This window comes from Jaculus jaculus, chromosome 7, assembly GCF_020740685.1.
Source record: "Jaculus jaculus isolate mJacJac1 chromosome 7, mJacJac1.mat.Y.cur, whole genome shotgun sequence".
NCBI lineage: Eukaryota > Metazoa > Chordata > Mammalia > Rodentia > Dipodidae > Jaculus > Jaculus jaculus.
The window spans coordinates 112,874,647-112,896,850 of record NC_059108.1 but is presented as its reverse complement, the minus strand read 5'-3'; the positions used below and the strand labels follow the sequence as shown (position 1 = coordinate 112,896,850).

General features: G+C 42.4%; 1 protein-coding gene across 1 annotated transcript in view; it reads right to left on the bottom strand.

Moving 5' to 3' along the window:
* Actr10 (actin related protein 10) overlaps window positions 1-21,904 on the bottom strand; it is a 33,589-nt gene extending 11,685 nt beyond the window's left edge. Inside the window, exons 1-7 of the mRNA XM_045154435.1 lie at window positions 21,584-21,904; window positions 15,038-15,110; window positions 9,358-9,440; window positions 5,875-5,983; window positions 3,239-3,346; window positions 1,456-1,523; window positions 711-790 (exon numbers count right to left, since the gene is read on the bottom strand). Of these exons, the coding sequence (XP_045010370.1) occupies window positions 711-790; window positions 1,456-1,523; window positions 3,239-3,346; window positions 5,875-5,983; window positions 9,358-9,440; window positions 15,038-15,110; window positions 21,584-21,660 (598 nt within the window). The 5' untranslated portion in view covers window positions 21,661-21,904. The remainder of the gene's footprint in view (window positions 1-710; window positions 791-1,455; window positions 1,524-3,238; window positions 3,347-5,874; window positions 5,984-9,357; window positions 9,441-15,037; window positions 15,111-21,583) is intronic.
* Window positions 21,905-22,204: the final 300 nt, after the last annotated feature.

Genomic DNA, 22,204 nt, shown 5'->3' with positions numbered 1-22,204 from the left:
GCGCTTAACCACTAAGCCATCTCTCCAGCCCCTATGTTAAGTTTTAAGTGTGCTCATCTTTCATGTGATAACTGGCAGTAATATCATAACCTGTACATGCTTTTAAAGAAAAATCTTTATTTGCAGACAGAGAGAGAAAAGAGACAGAGAGAATGGGTGTGCTAGGGCCTCCAGCAACAGACTGCAGAGGCCTGTGCTACTTTGTGCATCCAGGTATGGCAGACCTGAACTCCAGTCATTAGGCTTTGCAGGCAACCAACCTTAACCACTGAATAATCTTTCCAGCCCCTGACAGTGACATTTTAAAAGAAAAATATAAAGCCAGGTATGGTGGCTTACGCATTGGATTGCTGAGGCAGGACGACTGAAAATTTGAGGCCAGCCTGAGCTATATAGTGAGACCCTGTCTCAAAACTGAAAACAAAAATATCAAGAATGAAAAACTAACTTTTCCAAAGAAACCTCAGCAATTACAAAAAGCCTTTGGAAAGAGCTGGAGAATTGGCTCAGTGGTTAAAGGCACTTGCTTGCAAAGCCTGGCCTAGGGCTCAATTCCCAGCCACCCATATAAAGCTGAATGGCATTCATCTACAGTGAGCAGCCAGGAGTGGTATAAAGGAAATGAGAGCAACTACACACTGGGACAAAGACTATAATCTACGTCCTAGAAATGAAGAGTGTAGCTGCTTTTATAGTCTAAAGTGAATTACCCATCACTGAGGGCAGGCTCTGCTCTTTGGCAGCACTGGTGTCAACAGTACACTGCTCCAACAGCTGCGTTTCCAACTCCCTGAAATGGGAAAAGTTACTGGAATTAAAATACTACAGTTGATATCTTTTTCTTTTTTTTTTAGAATGTTTTTTTCGTTGTTGTTCTTTTTTTTTGGTTTTTCGAGGTAGGGTCTCACTGTAGCCTAGGCTGACCTGGAATTCACTATGGAGTCTCAGGGTGACCTCGAACTCACAATCCTCCCACCTCTGCCTCCAGAGTGCTGGGATTAAAGGTGTGCACCACCACGCCCAGCCATTGTTGTTCATTTTAATTTACTTATTTGAGAGCTACAGAGAGAGAGACAGAATGGGCACGCCAGGGCCTCCAGCCACTGCGAACGAACTCCAGATGCGTGCACCCCCTTGTGCATCTGGCTAATGTGGGTCCTGGGAATGGAACCTCAAATCAGGGTCCTTAGGCTTCACAGGCAAGCGCTTAACAGCTAAGCCATCTCTCCAGCCCATATCCTTTTCTTACTTAACACTTTACTATGTAACAAATCAGGATGCCTTACATAAAAATGGCTTTATCTTCCAAAGAGGAACATATTTATAGCTAGTAGCTGGTGAATGGGATGACTAAAATACAAAATCTACATTCTATCGATCACTGACTCATAAGTTACATTAGCATCTGTTATGGTGGCACTGATGAGAGGCTGTGTTCAATCCCAAGCAACTTACTTGTGAAGAGCTTTTCCACCTAGGGGGAGTGCTCCCCAGCAATTCAGGACTGGGATTCCTTCATAGATCTATGGGGTAGTCAAGGGCATTACTGTGTAGCAGATAAAATATTTCCCTTCTTTCTACAATCGTGCTCTGAATCACCTTTGATGACAAGTTCTTATTTCTCATCTTTTTTTTTTAAACTTTTAATACTTACTTATTTATTTAAGAGAGAGGAGAGAGAACAAAAGAGAGAATAGGTGCACCAGGGTCTCCAGCTACTGCAAACTACAGACATGTGTGTCACTTTGTGCATCTGGCTTTATGTGTCAACTAGGGAACTGAATCTGGGCCATCAGGCATTGCAATCAATTCCCTTTAACCATTGAGCAATCTTTCCAGCCCCTTATTCTTAAAAAGCTACAAAAAAATCAGAGAGAAAGTCTTTTTCATAATGATCACCAAAGAATACAGACTATCAGTGCATGCACATGTGCACCCCCACACACCATTTTAATTAGGACTGATGCATCTAATCTAACAAAGTAGCTGCTAGCTATGTCGGCCTACTGAGGACTTAAAATTCAGCTACTGAGAATTGAGATATGCTCTAAGAATAAGTTATGTATCAAATTTAGAAGACTGTAATAAACAAAGACCTAAAATAGCTCAGTATTTTATACTGGCTATATATATAAGAATAATATTTTGAATATGTTGGGCTAAATAAAATATACTACTAAGTTTATCTCTTTTGTTTATTTATTTATTTTTGATTTTTTGAGGTAGGGTCTCATTCTGGAGTGACCTGGAATTCACTGTGTTGTCTCAGGGTGGCCTCAAACTCATGGCGATTCTCCTACCTCTGCCTCATGAATGTTGGGATTAAAGGTGTGCACCACCACACCTGGCCATTTACTTATTTTTAAAAACTGTAGTCCTTTTTGTTTTTGGTTTTTCAAGGCAGAGTCTTGCTCTAGCCCAGGCTGACCTGGAATTCACTCTGTAGTCCTCGGCTGGCCTTGAACTCATGGAAATCCTCCTACCTCTGTCTCTCAAGTGCTGGGATTAAAGCTGAGATTAAAGGAGTGTACCAACACTCCTGCTCTAAACTGTAGTTCTTGATGGGCTGGGAAGATGGCTCAGTGATTTAGCAAAGTTTGCTGGCCGGGATTCAATACCCCAGTACCCATGTAAAGCGAGATGAAAAAGTGGTGCAACTATATGGTGTTCACTTGCAATGGCAACAGACCCTGGCATTCCTACCCCTCAACAAAATAAATAAATTAAAAAGAAAAGAACTTGGGTTGGAGAGATGGCTTAATGGTTAAGGCACTTGCCTGCAAAGCCTAAGGACCCAGGCTCAATTCTTCAGAACCCACATAAACCAGATGCCACAAGGTAGTGCATGCATCTGGAGTTCATTTGCAGTGGCTGGAGGTCCTGGTGTGCCCCTTCTCTCTCTCCTTCTTCCTCTCTTTCAAATTAAAAACAATTTTTTTTCTTTCTTAAAAGCACCTTAGCTCTTTTAGTCAACTTTACATATCCTAACAAGCAGATATTCACTTTGAAAACTGACTATTCATCAGGTCTGCTCCTAAGCATAAATTAGGCCCAGTCATAATAACTTCTATAAAAACCAAGTTTAAGTCTTATAATTCTGTGAACTTTATATAATGCATATTAATATATAATAGCCCATAATAGTTCTCTATAAGAAAAAATCATCTGTAATAAGCCTAATTATTTTTGTTAAAATAGAATACAACTACACAATTGGTTCACTGACAAAAAAAGATACAGGTAACACCAAGCTTTCCCTATATCCACAATCCAGGACCATGGCGGAGTTAATCCCAAGTGTCAGAAGGGCCATTAGATGACTTGGAGCAAGTAAGACAGATGGGACCTAGAAAACAACAACACAACAAAACTAGAACAAGAGTATTTGAAGGTGGTTGCCTTGTTTTCAAATATGCTTTAAAAACTTCAGAGGAACACTGTGTTTAATAATATTTGGCAATTAATATATATATATATACACACTCACACATATATATAAGAATTTGTCAACTTGTTGACATATATAATATATATGAGTTTAACCATAATAAATAAATAATATACCATAATATACATACCATAATAAAAACAATGTAACTATACAATTTTAACTGTAATTTTGAGGCTTGTTTTGTTTTTTTGAGGTAGGTTCTCTCTCTAGCCAGGATGACCTGGCATACACACTGTGATCCCAGGCTAGCCTAAAATAGCAATCCTACCTCTGCCTCCCAAATGCTGGGATTAAAGGAAAGCACCACCACACCTGGCTTGAGAAAACTTTATTAACATGGCATGAAAAATGAAGAAAAGTCTCCCAGTATTTTCATCTAAGTGGCAAAGCCAATTCTCTGTTTTTTTTTTCTAGCCCAGGCTGACCTGGAACTCACTCTGTAGCCCAGGCTGGCCTTGAACTCATGGCAATCCTCCTACCTCAGCCTCCTGAGCGTTAGAATTTAAGGCATGTACCACCATACCTGGCTCATCACTTTTTTTTTTCTTTCAAATTACTTATTTATTTATTTGAGAGAGAAAGAAGGGGGGAGGGAGAAAGAGAGACAGAGAGGCAGATAGAGAATGGGCTCACCAGGGCCTCCAGCCACTGCAAACAAACTCCACATGCCACGTGCTACCTTGCACATATAGCTTATGTGGGTAGTGGGGGGAATCAAACCTAGGTCCTTTGGCTCTGTAGGCAAATGGCCTTAATGCTAAGCTGTCTTTTCAGCCCTCATCTCTCTCTTTCTCTTTTTTTTTTCTCCTAATATAAGAATTTCTGTTTCTGGACTCTTCTTTTATCCCTTTCATTTTTCTGGAGATAGCTCAGCAGTTAAGGCATGTGCCTGTAAAGCCAAAGGACCCAGGTTTGATTCCCCAGCACCCACATAAGCCAGATGCACAAGATGGAGTATGTATCTGGAGTTTGTCTGCAGTGCCTGGAGGCCTTGGTGCATCCATTTCTCTTTCTTCCTCTTTTTGTACCACTCTCAAATAAATAAAAATATCTAAAAAGTTATTATGCCTGTCCAGCTTTATGTTGGTGGATGGAGAATGAACCCAGGTCAGCATGTTTTATAAGCAAGGGCCTTTAACTAGAAGCTGTCTGCCCAGCCCCATGTTATTGTTTTACAAAATGGAAATTACAAGTAATGTTACTAATACAAAGAGGTAAGCCTCAGGCTAGGGATGCAGCTCAATTGGTAGAGTGCTCGCATGAAGCCCTTAGTAGGATTCCCAATCCTGCATAAAGAGGAGTGGCGGTACAAACCAGTAGTCACAGTACTCAGGAGGTAGAGGCTAGAGATTAGAAATTCAAGGTCAACCTTGGCTACATAGTAAGTTCAAAGCCAGCCTAGGATACATGAGATCCTGTCTCACAAAAATAATAAAAGGTAAAATTTTGAAACTTTCGCAATCCCTCATTCCTGGGACTGCCAACTTATTCTAACGGAGGCAATACTGAAACATTCTGTTTGGAAGAGATTTAAAGATTAAAATGAAAAAAATTTGAAGAATTCAGAATTGTCAAAACAACAACAAAAGCTAGGAAGGCATGGCAGAACTACACCATAAATTCCACAGCACTGAATATATATTTTTTTAATTCTGGAAAAGTCTCCAAATAGAGACTTTCAATAGCTATTTTATATTGGAATAACTAATTGAAACACTAATAAGAAAAAAGCCTCCAATTCCCTATGCATTAGATTAACTGTTAACTAAGCATGAAATATCCACATAAAGAATAAAATAGTAGCCAAAATGGATAGTGTTTGGAGGCTTATGTCATCTGACTCCACAAATACTTTGTGTAGGACGCACATACAAAGAAGGAAAGAAAATGTGAACTTTTGGTTTAAGCTTTGAGTTACCTATTAAAATAAAAAGTTGGGCTGGAGAGATGATTCAGTGGTTAAGGTGCTTGCTTGCAACGCCTGGTGGCCTGGGTTTGATTCCCTAGAACCCACACAAAGCCAGATGCACAAAGTAGCTCATATGTCTGTTTACAATGGCAAGAGGTTCTGGCATGCCCACCCCTCTGCAAATAAATAAATACATAATTTAATAAATAAAGACTGTAGGCTTAAAAAACATTATGGGTACAATTTCTCAAAACCTATGTGAGGATTTCTTCTTTTTTGAGGTAGGGTCTCACTCTAGTTCAGGCTGACCTGGAGTTCACTACATAGTCTCAGGGTGCCCTTGAACTCACGGCAATCCTCCTACCTCTGCCTCCCAAATGCTGGGATTAAAGGCGTGCACCACCACGCCTGGCTGTTTTGTTTTGTTTTCACAGTGCTACATGGACTTTTACATGCTCCCTCCAGCCTTCCTTCTCCTTTAAAAACAACATTGATTTGATTTAAAAACAGGTACCTCAAAATATTTGAAAAGGACACGCGTGAGTGTCTCTCTGAAGTGGGAAGGACATAACACTGACTCAATAACCACAACTCGTCGATCTCTGGGATTCACCAACAGATGTCTGAAAAAAATGACAGTATATAAAGTAATTAATAGTTTCCTCTTATTTTGGCAAATAATTCAATGTAAGAATGGAGAAACTGTAGAATCATAGTTTAAGATGCTTTATGACAAAAATACATTTCCATTTCATTACCCCAGAAAGGCTATGCTTTTGAATTTTTTTTTTTTTGTCTTTCGAGGTAGGGTCTCAGTGTAGCTCAGGCTAACCCGGAATTCATTAAGTAGTCTCAGGGTGGCCTTGAACTCACGGTGATCCTCCTACCTCTGCCTCCTGAGTACTGGGATTAAAGGCGTGTATGTGCCACTACGCCTGGCAGTTAGCAGGACTTATTAACTCAGAACTACAGCCTATTATAATGATGAATTTTAGCCATTAAAAAAGATAGTTTGGCCAGGTATGGTGACGCACACCTTTAATCCCAGCACTTGGGAGGTAGAGGTAGCAAGATTGCTGTGAGTTTGAGGCTACTGTAAGACTGTATAGTAAATTCCAGGTCAGCCTGGACCAGAGTAAGACCTGTCTCCAAAAAACCAAATTAAATAAATGAATAAATAAAAAGAATTTTCCTTAGTGGGGGACTTAAAAAAGTAATATATGCTTACACAACTGCAAAGCTATAGACATTAACTTAAAAGTCAGAAGAACCTAAATTCATTTACTGCCCAGAAGTTGTCAATGACAGCGTCTTGCAGATTTCCTCATTTGCATGCAAGTTTACATGCTCTATCAGCTGGGAACCTAGCACCCAGAACACCTAAATTTATGGGGGGGGGACACCTGAATCAAACCACCACATTCTGCCCCTGGCTTCCATAAACTGATATCCATACATGATGTAAAATACAATGTATTCATTTCAACTTTAAAAGTCCTCATAGTTTTTATCAATCCCAATGATGTTCATATAGCCCCATAATCCAAGGTCTTTTAACTGAGCCATATTACCAAAAAATAACCTCAAAAACCCATAATGACACAGAATAAACATTCACACTACAAAAGATGACTTTGGGCACAGCAAAGAAATATACAACCTACACAAGATTTAAAACAACCAGGGCAAACATCAAACTCTGTAGCTTCAACTCCAACAACTCTAGTCACTCACTAATCTCCAAGTCAAATAATTCTAGCCAGCAACAAGTCTCTAGTTTCAATTCCACCCCTCCAGCTAGGCTACTCTCAGTCCTGGAAAACTATCTGTGGCCGGCAGCTCTCCTTGGAAGCCATCTCCTGGCATCTCCACTGGGTCTCCACTGTAATCCATGGTTCATTCTCATGGCCCCACGGGGTCTCCATGCAGGCATCCAGCAAACCTGCTTCACACTGCCCATGGCCATTTCCAAATCACAAGACCATGTTGCAAACTCAATGACCCTCTCTTTCTTGCATTTCTTATACTCCACAATACCAGGTAGGTGCCAGTTTGTTAATCCAGGGGGGCATAAAGCAGACTTTGAAGAACAGGACAGTCCTTGAGAACTCAGGCCCCTTCAAAAGAGTCTACATTCTTCCTGTTGCCCCAGTGCAGATCAGCTGGCCCAATCTCAAAAGTTGTAATCTCTCAACTGCAGCTGAATGGGCAGTAGTTTGCTCAAAGATTTTTTTTTTCTGTGCCATACCCCTCTGCTCACACTAGTTCATTTTACGTAAAGCAACCTTGCACAACGTCTCAGGATACAGGCATAACAGCAAGCTTTGCATACAAACTGCTAGCCCAGCCCAAGCAAAGCTCTTTCTCATCCTCATAAGCCATACCTCACAGTCCATAGTTCTTAATGCATTCACGTCATTCAGTGCTGACCAGAATAGTCTGTCAAGCTGTACTTACAGCACTGCAAGGTGTCTCTTAGGCCAAGTCAAATCCTTCCACATTTTTCTTGAAAATCAGCTCCAAAAGGCTAAAGCCACCCAGTCAGGTGTCTAGCAGCAATCCCACTCCTTGGTACCACTTTACTGTTGCAGTCAGGTTCGCGTTGCTGGTAGAAATCACCCAACCAAGAGCAGCTTGTGGGAAAAAAGAGGTTTATTTTGGCTTACAGGCTCGAGGGGGAAGCTCCACGATGGCAGGGAAAATGACGGCATGAGCAGAGGGCCAATATCAGGCAGACAATAGCAACAGGACAGTGTGCCAAACACTGGCAAGGAGAAACTGGCTATAACCCCCCTAAGCCCACCCCCAACAATGCACTCCCTCCAGGATGCGTTAATTCCCAAATCTCCATCAGCTGGGAATCTAGCATTCAGAACACCTAAGTTTATGGGGGATACCTGAATCAAACCACCACACAGTCCATCCTTAAATAATCCCCATATTTTTATCAATCCTAATGATGTTCAAACATCCCCCAAATTCAAGGTCTTTTAACTGAGCCATAATAACAAAAAATTCTCCAAAACCCCATAATGGCACAGAATTAACATTCACAGTGCAAAAGATGGCATTGGGCATAGCAAAGAAATAGTCAACCAATACATGATTTAAACAGAGCAAATTAATGCTTCTTAGAGGCAGTGCATTATGGGGGCAAGCTGATGGGTATTATAGCCAGTAATAGTCCTGTTGGCCATGGGGTGATGTTCACCCTCTGCTTATGCCATCATTTTCCCTGCCAACATGAAGCTTCCCCCTTGAGCCTGTAAGCCAAAATAAACCTCTTTGTTTCACACAAGCTGCTCTTGGTTGGGTGATTTCTACCAGTAATGCAAACCTGATTGCAACACATGTATATTTAATAGCAATATGCATTCCTAGAGTTGTTGTTCAACATGTCTTTATCTTTTTCTTTTTTTTGTTTTGTTTTTTCAAGGTAGGTCTCACTCTAGCTCAGGCTGACCTGGATTTTTGTATGTAGTCTCAGGGTGGCACCAAACTCACGGTGATCCTCCTACCTCTGCCTCCTGAGTGCTGGGATTAAAGGCGTGTGCTACCATGCCTGGTTTCGACATGCCTTTTTCACTTATATTATATCTAAGATACTTTTCTGTATCATTAACATAATCTTAGAGAATCTCTCTCCCCCCCTTTTTTTTTTTCAGAGGTAGGGACTGAACTCAGGGTTCACAAGGCTAAATCCTCCAGCCATCAGTGACGTCTGTATAAAATACCCAACTACATACATTTCCAACCATGTACTTATTAGTCCCTTTTATTAATGGATCTGATGTGTCTTCAATACTTTCTTATGCTTTTCAGTTTTCTAGTCTTTATATATGTTTCTGTAAAGGCTGAAAATAAGTAACAGTAGCAATAGCATCTTATTTTTTTCCTTATCATATGTAAAACAACCAAATATCCCTACAACTGGTTATTAGATAAATCAAATTGTAAAGCCGGGGGTGGGGGGTACCCAACTAGAACTGCATCTTACCTGAAATACAGTATGTGGATGAATTCCTTTAGGTAGGAATATAATTCTTCTGTATTAATATTATATTGGACAACTTTGATTGGCTGCAAGAAATTAAAATGTATTACTTTCTATTAAAGTAATTTCAAATAAAAACATGTTTAATGTTATATTTCCTCATAATAAATAAAAAGCAATGTGTTGTTAAGAATACAAACTGGGCATGGAGGCACACACGTTTAATCCCAGCACCCGGGAGGGAGAGGTAGGAGGATTGCTGTGAGTTCAAGGCCACCCTGAGATTACACAGTGAATTCCAGGTCAGCTTGGGCTACAGTGAAACCTACCTCAATAAAAAAAATAATATATGCAAAAATCAATAATCTCTTTTTATTAAAATTATTTTTTATTTATTTATTTTTTTTTGGTTTTCCAAGGTAGGGTCTCACTCAAGCCCAGGCTGACCTGGAACTCACTATGGAGCCTCAGGGTGGCCTCGAACTCACAGCGATTCTCCTACCTCTGCCTCCCGAGTGCTGGGATTAAAGGTGTGCACCACCACGCCCGGCATTTTTCAGTTTTTTTAAATATTCACTTATTTGTTTATGAGAGAGAGAATGGGTGTTTCAGGTCCTCCAGCCACTGCAAATGAACTCCAGATGCATGTGCCACCTTGTGTAGCTGGCTTATGTGGGTCCTGGGGAATTGAACTTTGGTCCTTTGGCTTTGCAGGCAAGCACCTGAACCTCTAAGACATCGCTCCAGCCCTAGATTAATCTCTTCAACTGGGAACTTCTAGGAACTACAAAGGTCCAAAACGTTGGCCAACTTTTGGGTTGTGGTAAAGAAGTGTCTAAAGAAGCACAAAGCTGTGCCCACAGGCATTTTTTATCCATTTAAGTTATTATTTGGGCACAACTAATGATAAAAATCCACACTGATTAAAAAACTTCAGACTTTCTAAGGTTCACTTCCTATACTGATGTCCTTTTGCTACATCACTCATTTCTTATAAAATGTCTATCATCCTACTAGACTCTAAGCTCCAGGGGGCGAGGCACATATTATGGGTAGTATTCATAATCATCTTAATTAAATTAAGAACACAAATAGCACACTGAAGCAGAATATGCAAGTCCTATGAAAGTATGAGTGCCATGTGAACACGTAGGTAACAAATTATTATCCTTAGAAAGCTTGTGTGCTTTTGCATGTGTCTGTAATGCAGTGTGATGGATGCGTGTCTATGTGCTCTTGTGACACTCCATGCACTATACTACAGTGGCTGGAGCCAAATGTCATGTGTCCTGCTCCACTACTCTTCGGCAAGGAGTCTCTTATTCATACCAGAGCTTAATGCTTTTTGTGAGCCAAGGTGATTCCTAGTCTCTGCTCCCCTCTGCATGACTGGTGTTACAAGCACATGTGGCCATCCATGTCCAGCTACTTATGTGGGCTCTGGCTATTCAAACTGTAGCAGTGTCAGGCCCCCTCAGGCCCTCAGGCTTGTCTAGGAAGGACACTTAACTACCCAATCCATCTCTCCAGCTCCAGAAAGCTTATATACTTTGATGTATCACTGGCAGACTTCTCTTCCTTTACTGTTTTTTTTTTTAAATTATTTTTTTTTATGAGAGAATGAGCACACCATGGCCTCCAACCACTGTAAATGAACTCCAGACACATGCGCCACCCTGTGCATCTGGCTTATGCTGGTACTGGGGAATTGAAACTGGGTCCTTAGGCTTCACAGGCAAGTATCTTAACTGTTAAGCCATTTCTCCAGGCCTCCTTTACTCTTTTAAAGGAAAAGTCCATGTAACCACATATAGTAGTCTTTATATGTGTTTGCATTTTCAAAATGATAAAAGCTCAGACTAAAAGTGAAAAAGTTCTAAGTTCAATTTGGAATCTACTGACACAGTAATGCCATGTATCATTATAAAGCAAAATGATATAATTACTAGACAAGAACTGCTGTTACATATTAAATTCAACAAATATTTATCATATTTTTAGCTTGTCTGATGTGAAGAATTTTTTTTTTTGTTTGTTTCTCAAGGTAGAGTCTCACTCTAGCCCAGGATGACCTGGAATTCACTTTGAAGTGTCAGGGTAGCCTTGAACTCATGGCAATCCTCCTACTTCTGCCTCCTGAGTGCTAGGATTAAAGGCATGCACCACCACACCCAGCTGTGGGGAAGTTTTTGACATCAAGAAAATGACTTCCTGAACAAACATAATTGAAAGGATTTCTGATGTATTTCAATGTAAAAAATAAATTAATATACTAGTCTCTCTTGCTTTGTCTTTTCTTTCTTTTTTTTCTTTTTTTCTTTTTTTTTCCGAGGTAGGATCTCATTCTAGCTCAGGCTGACCTGGATTTCATTATGTAGTCTCAGGGTGGCCTCAAACTCACAGTGATCCTCCTACCTCTGCCTCCTGAGTGCTGGGATTAAAGGCATGTGCCACCATGTCTGGCTTGTTTTTTAATTAATTAATTTTTTTTCCTTTTCTTTTTTTTTTTTTTTTTTTTTTGGTTTTTTGAGGTAGGGTCTCCCTCTAGCCTAGGCTGACCTGGATTTCACTATGTAGTCCCAGGGTGGCCTTGAACTCGTGGTGATCCTCCTAACTCTGCCTCCCAAGTGCTGGGAGTAAAGGCATGCACCAACATGCCCAGCTTTTATTTTATTTTAAAAAATTATATTTTGCAAGGAGAAAGAGAATGAATGAGAATGGACATGCCAGGGCCTCTGGCCATTGTAAATAAACTACAGATTAAAAAGTGTGAGCCAGGGGCTGGAGAGATGACTTAGTGGTTATGGAACTTGCCTGCAAAAAGGACCCAGGTTTGATTCCCCAGTACCCACATAAAGCCAGATGCACAAGGTGGCACACATGTCTGGAGTTCATTTACAGTGGCTAGAGGCCCTGGTATGCCTATTCTCTCTCTCCTTATCTGCTTCTCTTTCTCAAATAAAATAAGGTATGCATCATTACACCATACTAGCCAACAGTTTTAAGCTGTGATTTTACTTTTTTTTTTTTTTATTTGAAAGTGACAGAAAGAGAGAGGGGCATAGATAGAGAATGTGTGCGCTAGGGCCTCCAGCAACTGCAAACAAACTCCAGATGCATGCTCCACTTTGTGCATCTGGCCTATGTGGGTTCTGGGGAATCGAGCCTACAACCGGGATCCTTCAGCTTCACAGGCAAGTGCTTAACGGCTAAGCCAGCTCTCCAGACCCCCGATTTTACTGTTTTTAGTGTCTCCCAAGATAGCCTCTAGCCACATCCTGCTGCCAGCTAAAGCTATTCAAAACTTCCCAATAGGTATCCAGTGTGATTTTTGCTAGTGCTTTATTTACAAAGTAACACAGGTTTCATGTAGTCAACACCAACCTCATGTTCTCCATAAGCTAGTTTGTATATTTTACAAATATACATGACTTTGCAAAACAGGTTTTTCAGGAATTAATTATTATGTTACAGCAGAAACACTTGAATGTCGTTTTCTAACAAATGAATTTTATGGTTTATAAAACTATTTTATTGGCCTGTAATTTCTATCAGCCAAATTAGGTTTGGCAAAAGAAACTTACTTTAAAAAAAGTTTATAGGGGCTGGAGATGGCTTAGTAGTTAGGCATTTGCCTGGGAAGCCAAAGGAACCACGTTTGATTCCCCAGGACTCACATAAGCCAGATGCACAAGGGGCATGTGCATCTGGGGTTTGCCGTGGCTATATGCCCTGGCGTGCCCATTCTCCCTCTGTCTGTCTCTCTTCTCTCTATCTGCTTGCAAATAAATAAATAAATAAATAAATAAATAAATAAATAATAGCTGGGTGTGGTGGTGCATGCCTTTAATCCCAGCACTCAGGAGGCAGAGGAAGGAGGATCGCCGTAAGTTCAAGGCCACCCTGAGACTACATAGTGAATTCCAGGAGAGCCTGAGCTAGAGTGAAACCCTACCTTGAAAAACCAAAAATAAATAAATAAGTAAATAAATAAATAAAAGTTTATAAATTCTTTGAGTTTTAGAAATGAGGAAATTGAGCCAAGCATGGTAGGTAGTTCATGCCTTTAATCCCAGCACTTTGGAGGCAGAAGTAGGAGGATCACTTTCAAGGCCAGTCTGAGACTACATAGTGAATTCCAGGGGTCAGCTTGGGCTAGAGCAAAACTTTACCTTAAAAAAAAAAAGAGCAAATGAAAAGTTAGAATAAGGTAAAATTTCTTAGGGATTATGTTATGTTATAGGGCTTATTAGCAGCATTTTTCTGCAGTTAAAATTTTTCTCTTAGGGCTGGGATTGGAGCTCAGTTGGTAGTTAGAGTCTCAGAACTAGACATAGTGACATACATCTGTAATTCTAGCACTTGGAAGATGAGGGTAGGAAGATCAGAAGTTCAGGGTTATCATATCATGAACCCAAGGCAATCCTGGAATACATGAGACCGTATCTTGAAAGCAAATGAAAAGAAAAAACAACTTCTTCTTCTTTTTTTTTTTTCTAAGGTAGGGTCTCACTCTAGCTCAGGGTGTCCTGGAATTCACTACGTATTCTCAGGGTGGCCTCGAACTCTCGGCAATCCTCCTACCTCTGCCTCCCGAGTGCTGGGATTAAAGGCGTGCACCACCACACCCGGCTTAAAAACAACATTTTTAATACTATTATAATTTCATTCGTATCAAATGCACAAAAAAGCATATCTATAGAAACAAGTGCATCTGTGGTAGGCTGGGGTGGGACTGGGAACTATCACAAATATGCACTAAAAAACTCATGAGGCTGGGCTAGAGAGATGGCTTAGCAGTTAAGGAGCTTGTCTGCAGAGCCAAGGGACCCAGGTTCAATTCCCCAGGACCCATGTAAGCCAGATGCACAAGGTGGCACATGCATCTGGAATTCATCTGCAGTGGCCGAAAGCCCTGACACACCTATTCTCTCTCCCTCTCTATCTGCCTCTCTCTTTCTCTCAAATAAATAAAATAAACAAATTTAAAAACTCATGAGGCTGATGAAAATATTCTAAGACTGGATTATATGATGATTATACAATATGATTAAATTTACAATACATAAACTTAGATCTCAATACAGTTGATTAAAAATACCTTTTGGGGGGCTGGAGAGATGGCTGAGCAGTTTTAAGTGCTTGCCTAATGACTCCGGTTTGAGGCTTGATTCCCTAGGACCCATGTAAGCCAGAGTCATAAGGTGGTGTGTGCATCTGGAGTTCGTTTGCAGTGGCTGGAGGTCCTGGCATGCCCATTCTTTGTCTCTCTCTCTCTCTTTGCCTCTTTCTCTCTGTTGCTCTCTTTTTTTAAAAAAAATTCTTTTTAAAAAATATTTTTATTTATTTGACTTAGAAAGAAGAAGAGAGAGTGAGAGAGTGAGAGTGTGAGAGAGAGAGAGAGAGAATGAGAATGGGCATGCCAGGGCCTCCAGCCACTGCAAACGAACTCCAGAAGCATGTGCCCCTTGTGCATCTGGCTAACATGGGTCCTGGGGAATCAAACCTGGGTCCTTTGGCCTTGCAGGCAAACGCCTTAAACGCTAAGCCATCCCTCCAGCCCCAAAATACCTTTCTTTTACTAATATAGCCCCAAATTATACATTAGTATTGTTTTAATCAATTAATTGAAATTATACTTAAAAATGGTTTTTACTATTGATTACTTGCTTGAAAAAAATACCTTTGGCATGCCAGCTCTTTTTATCACACTAGGAATTATACATCTCGGACCAGTTTCTCCAGCAAATCCACACCTTAAAAAAAAAAAAAAAAAAGCGAAATTAAACACTCAATTTAAAATATTCTTTCTTTTCCAAGAAAAGTAGGTTTATTAAGAGAAAAAAGATGGAAAAGCCCCAAATGATCAGGGCAAGCATGCTGCCTAATTAGGGCTTCTGTAGACACCTAAAAGAGAGAAGGGGGGGGGAATTATGCTTTTGAGTTAAAACTCAGAAAAGCAGACAGACTCAGCAGTGAGAGTCTGTGAACAGCTGCATCTCATTATATGCTTTTTAAAAAAATATTTTATTTATTTGAGAGAGGGAAAGAGGCGGGGAGGGGGGTGGGACAGAGAGAGAATGGGCATTCCAGGGCCTCCAGCCACTGCAAACGAACTCTAGATGCATGCGCCACCTTGTGCATCTGGCTTACATGAGTCCTGAGGAATCGAACCACAGTCCTTTCACTTTGCACGCAAGCACCTTAACCACTAAGCCATCTCTCCAGCCCCATCATTCTTTTCTTTTTTTGAGACAGTCTCATGTATTCCAGGCTGGCCTAGACTTCTATGTGGCTGAGGATGACCTTGAACTTTGGATCTTCCTACCTCCATCTCTCAAGATGACCAGAATGCTGGGATTACAGGCACACACTACCACAACCTGTTTAAGCAGCTCTCAGTGACTGAACCCATGGCTTCCTGCATACTTGGCAAGCACTCTACCAATTAAGCTACATACACAACCCCTTTAAGACATTTTTTCTAAATATCTGTCAAATAAGTTTTTCTGTATTTGCTTCAAAACAACCACTACAAAAACATTTGAAAATACCCATGATGCATTTCAAAGGTCAAAAAAGAAAAAAAAAATCTAAGATGTTATAACATCTATTCATAGTTATATATTAAAGGAAAAATCAAACTACCCCTAACTTATAATACTGAAATAAACTAGTCTATCATTTTAGGGCAGCATTTGCTATCCCCCAGCTTTCCATTTTAGTTGATTTTAGGCAAGACATTTCTACAATCCTGGATCTGTGAACAGTATATGAATGTCATGTCTCACTCAACCAGGTGATATATCCTGAGAAATGTGTGGCTAAGGGATCTCGTTAGTGTGCAACATAACAAGACTGTACGTACACAAACCTAAAAGTAGGCTGTGTGGTATGGCCTTGTTACTTGTACAGCCTTTTAAAAAAATTAAATTATTATATTTATTGAGGAAAGCACAGACAGCCAAGGAAAGGCATCCACACGGCTAAAGATCCCACATGGTGGGCCTAGAAAAACCATGTAAAGAAAAAAGAAAGTTCAAGAAGCTCTTACCATGTGGGAAACTGGAGGGCTTGACAAAGAATCCATGTAGAAGGGCTAGAGAGATGGCTTAGCAGTTAAGGCACTTGCCTGCAAAGCCAAAGGAGCTCGGCTCGATTCCCCAGGATCCCCGTAAGGCAGATGCACAAGGTGGCACATGCATCTAGAGTTCCTTTGCAGTGGCTAGAAGCCCCGGAATGCCCCTTCTCTCTCTCTCTCTTTTTGGTTTTTTGAGGTAGGGTTTCACTGTAGCCCAGGCTGATCTGGAATTCACTACGTAGTCTCAGGGCGGCCTTGAACTCACAGCGACCCTCCTACCACTGCCTCCCGAGTGCTGGAATTAAAGGTGTGCACCATCATTCCTGGCCTCTCTTGCTCTCTCAAATAAATAAAATTAAGGAAAAAAGAAAAAAAGAATCCATGTGGAGAGCAAGGGCTACAGTCCTTCCCCTAGGCTCAACCCAGCTGGGTCTGCGTCAAGCCCAGGTCTGGCTCAAAGAAAACTCATCCACAGCTGGACGTTCCCAACTGGTCAGAGAGCCTGCCCTCTCCTTGCAAAGCTATTTATAATATTATAGTGGTGGGCTATCTTCCGGCTCAGGTGAACCAGAGGGATAATTGGTTAAGGCTAGGGGCTATCTGAGGAAGATGCTAGCTCTGGCACCAAGTTCTGGGGTCTGAATTTAACCAACCACAATGTTTAAATCCTATGAAAGACCTCTCTCCCAGAAGGGGATCTGGTTGTTTATGGAAAAACAGGTCCAGGGACCCAGACAAGAGATAAGAACTCAGATCATCTTTGATTTCTAGCAAGTGCAGACTTTCCTGCCTTTTTTGCTTTCAGGGGTCCTGGCACCCTAACTATATTTTCTCTCATTTCCCCCTCTCAGGTTGTTAGAGGAAAGGGGACTATGATGTCAGATCTTGAACTACTTCTGGCTGAATGGGAATGTAGAAATAGGGCAGCCAGAGAGTCTCTTCCAGAGAGGGGAACTATTCTAAAGTACCTTGAAAGTGTATTAATGGAGTGCAGAAAGATAGTCTTGCAAGAAAATGTTGGAGGAAAAGAACAAAAGTAAGGAGTTAATGAGAAGAAGTGAGCACACAGCAAACTGGTCACCTTTAGTTTTGAGATAGGGTCTCGCTCTAGCCCAGGCTGACCTGGAATTCACTCTGTAGTATCAAGGTAGCCTCAAACTCATGATGATCTTCCTACCTCAGCCTCTGGAGTGCTGGGATTAAAGGCATGCACTACAATGACTGGTCCTATAGCCTGCTACTGGGCTGCATATTGTTAGGCAACTGTTAACACATGTTATTTGTGTTATACAATAGGTATTTGGAGAGCTGGGAAGATGGCTCAGCAGTTAAAGGCATGCAGAACCTGCCACCTCAGGTTGAATTCATCACCCATATAATGACAGATGCAGGACTGGAGAGATGGCTTAGTGGTTCAGGCATTTGCCTGTGAAGCCTGAGGACCCAGGTTCGATTCCCTAGTACCCACATAAGCCACATGCACAATGTGGAAGCCAGAGCACAATGTGGCTCATGGGTCTTATAGTTCATTTGCAGTGGCTAGAGGCCCTCACACGGCCATTTTCTGTCTCTTTATATATGTATACACATTCATATACACACATAAATATAATCTGCCCCTCTTTCCTCTCAAATTAAAATTTTATTTTATTTTTATTAACATTTTACATGGCTATAAAAAAATATCCCATGGTAATACCCTCCCTCAACATTTGTTTTTTAAAGTCAAATGCTAAAGTGGAGCACGTGACTTCCAGTTACGATGGCAGTGTGGAAACCATGCCAAAGCAGACCAGGGAAGAAAAAGCAAAAACAAACAAACAAAACACCTCAACCAACCAAACCAACAAAACAAAAGGTAGTCATTGCTCCCCCCTTTTTTTATTTTTAAAGTAGAGTTTCACTCTATCCTAAGCTGACCTGAAATTCACTATGTAGTCTCAGGATGTCATTACACCATTTTATTTTTATTTATTTATTTGACAGAGGAAGTGGGAGGGAGGGAGAAAGGAAGAGAAAGGAAGATGGGTGGGGGTAAGAGAGAGAGAATACGGGCAGGCCAGGTCCTCCAGTCACTGCAAATGAACTTCAGATAGACACATGCTCCCCTTTGTGCATCTGGCTAATGTGGGTCCTGGGGAATTGAACCTGGGTCTTTGGCTTTGTAGGAAAACACCTTAACCGCTAAGCCATCCCTGCCATTTTTATTTCAAGTTAATAAAACAAAATTTTGCTTTAAAAAGTTGCAGAGTTGAGGTCATTCGTTCTTTTTTTTTTTTTTTTTTTTCCTTGTTTTCAAGGTTGGGTCTCACTAGCCTAGGCTGACCTGAAACTCACTCTGTAGTCTCAAGCTGGCCTCAAACTCACAGCAGTCCTCCTAGCTCGGCCTCCTGAATGCTGGGATTAAAGGCATGCACCATCACGCCCAGCTCTTCTGTAGTTTTCTATACTATTCTTCTGTGCCAAGTCTTTCTCTTTCCTCCCCATTCCTGTCTCCATGTTTACTGGGCTTGTGCTGCTCGAATCCCTCAGGATACAATGTAGCCAGCAGCTTCAATTCCTTTTTGTTTTGGGACAAGGTCTCATGGCTTTCTGTTTGAAACAGCCTTATGATGTCTATTTTTTATTTTTATTTATTTATTTGACAGAGAGAGGGGAGAAAGAGAGAGAGAGAGACAGACAGAGACACACACACACACACACACACACACACACACACACACACACACACACAACTGGCATGACAGGGCCTCCAGCCACTACAAACAAACTCCAGATGCCTGCACCCCCTTGTCCATCTGACTAATATGGGTCCTGGTGAATTGAGCCTGGGTTCTTTGGCTTTGCAAGCAAACACCTTAACCACTAAGCCATCCCTGCAGCCCTCATGTCTATGTTTTGTTTTGCTTGCGTGTGGGGAGTGTACAGGATGTTTATACTCATGTGCAGATGGAAGCCAGAGACCAATGTTGGCTGTCTTCCTTAATGGCTCTCCATCTCAGTTTTTTGAAACAGGGTCTCTCACTGAACTCCCTGATTGGGTAAGATAGCCAGCCAGCCCTGGGGCTGTTCCTGTCTCTAACTCCCCAGCACAGGAATTACAGGGTGCTGGGGATCAGGGATCAGAGCTCAGGTCATCATGCTTGGCTGGCAAACACTTTACCTGCTGAGCCATCTCCTTGGCTCCATCAATTCCTTTCTTCCTTTAATTCATTTATTTCTATATTTGGGGGCGGGGAGAGGGAGAGGCAGGTAGAGAGGAAGTGGGTGTGCCACAGCCTCTAGCCACTGCAAATAACCACCTTGTGCATTTGGCTTTATGTGAGTACTGGGGAATGGAACCTGGGTCCTTAGGTTTTAAAGGCAAGTGCCTTAACCACTAAGCCATCTCTCCAGCCCAATTCCTTTCTTTTACATCATTTTTATTGTAGCAGCCTCCTACTATGTTGTCTGGTAGCTTCATTTCTTCAATGTATGGCCAAAATATATATATATGTTTTTTTGGTTTTTCGAGGTAGGGTCTCACTCTAGCCCAGGCTGACCTGGAATTTACTATGTAGTCTCAGGGTGGCCTCGAACTCACGGTGATCCTCCTACCTCTGCCTCCCGAGTGCTGGGATTAAAGGCGTGCGCCACCATACCCGGCTCAAAATAATTATCTTTAAGTAGTAATTTAAAGGTATTTATTGGAGCTTTAAAAGCACAATAATGGGAAAGTCTTGCATAGACGCAAACGAATTTATTTGAGAGAGAGAGAGCAGATAGAGGCTGAGTGCACCATGCCTCCAGCCACTGCAAACAAACTCTAGAGGCATGCACGACCTTTTCTATCCGGCTTTATGTAGGTACTAGAGAATTGAACTTGGATCTTTTGGGTTTGCCAGAAATCACCTTAACTGTTCAACCATCTCTCCAGCCTCCAGGTCCAATTTTAAGTGTGCTCTTATGTTCACCTCTTCAGTAACATCTACTGTATGTTAGGCAGTGTTTGCAGATGTGTTAGGTTTTTTTCAAATACTCATATTTTATACATAAGACTATACGAAGCTTCATCATACAGCCTAAGGACCACAGTCAATCCCCCTGACACTGCACATGTTTTAAGGTTTGTGTATTTCTGGCTTTCATCTGGTTGCACCCCCTCGTGAGCCTCCCCCGCACTCCCCGCGGGCGAGGTAGGGTCTTACTCTAGCCCAGGCTGACCTGGAATTCACTGTGTAGTCTCAGGGTGGCCTCAAACTCACAGCATCCTCCTACCTCTGCCTCCTAAGTGCTGGGCTTAAAGGCGTGTACCACCATTCCCAGCTTCACCTGGTTTTAATAAAGGATTCTCCTGTCCAAAAAGTATGAGAAACACCACTCCAGTATTTACAAATTAAAACCTTTAAAATGTGTAAAGTCAGGGGCTAGGGAAATGTCTCAGTGGTTTAAGGTGTTTGCTTGCCAAGTCTTGCTGATAAATGTTTAATTCCCCAATACCCACGAAGAGCCAGATACAAGAAGCGCATCAGGAGGGGTATGGTGTTCATTTGTAGCCCAAGAGGACCTCTTCGCACAACCCCTCATACCCATGCAAATAAACCAAGTAAGAATTTAAACTAAATAAACCTAAGTGTGAAACCTAATCTAACAGGGTAGGGTTGCGTTCCCGTCATACCTATCCAGTTTCACCTCTTTTGTTTTTGTGCCGGGTCTCCCTACTCGGTTTCCTATATACTCTTGGGGAGCAGTGGAACCTCAAACATCTGCATTTGCAGCATCAACAAAGCTCAGCTCGATAAATATTTCACGATGGAAACAGCCAGCGTTACAACTCGATTGCTGCTTCCCTAATCGGAGGAGCCCAGGTTAGGTTAAGAGTCCGGGTCAACACTGCCAGAACCCGCACCGATCGCCCCCAGAAGGCTCTCTGGGTTCCAGGTGACAACCTCCGGCGACAGCGAAGGCAACTCCTGCGGAAGAACCCTGGGCCTCTGGGGGCGTCAAGTCCCTCTGCAGACCCAGAGGAACCTCAAGATTCGCATGGCTCCAGGGAGGAAACCATACGGGCCGTGGGCAGCCGAGCGAAGGACGGGGAAGGGCCCAGCCTGGCCTCGACCACCCGCGGATCCCTGGCGATCACGGGGGGGGGGTCTCCCGGGTACTCACTTGGTGAAGGCCTCTCCCAGGTCGATGACGACCGCCGTCTTCTCGCCGCCGCTCCCCAGGCCCTCGTAGAGCGGCATCGCGACCAGGCCGGCGGGGACGGTGCCACGACGAGCCGGGCGCCCCGGGCTCCGGGCCTGGGCTGTGGGCGGAGCCCCTGGGCGGGCGGCGGCGGGGTCCTCCCGCGCCGAGAGTCCGGGCTGTCCTGGGATCTGCCTCACTCGCTCCGCATCTCCACGGGGCTCCCGTCTGGAGGGCCAGAGAGGAGGAGACCCTGACGAACGCAGGTCCGAGGCGACTCTGCGGAGGCCAAGGCGGTCCGGCAGGCCGGGCACCGCGAGAGGGGCGGGGCCAACTCGTGGGCCCCAGGGGTGGGCGTGGCCTCGGTCTGCGCCTGCGCCACGGCGCTGAGCTGGAGTCCCTTGTTGGAAAAGCCTAGGCACGAGCTTTTATTTTTTTATCTTTTACTTTATTAACAACTCCTATGATTATAAAAAAAATACCACATGGTAATACCCTCCCTTCCCCCACTTACCCCTTTGAAACTTCACTCTCCATCATATCCCCTCCCCATTTCAATCAGTCTGTCTTTTACTTTTGATGTTATGATCTTTCCCTCCTCTT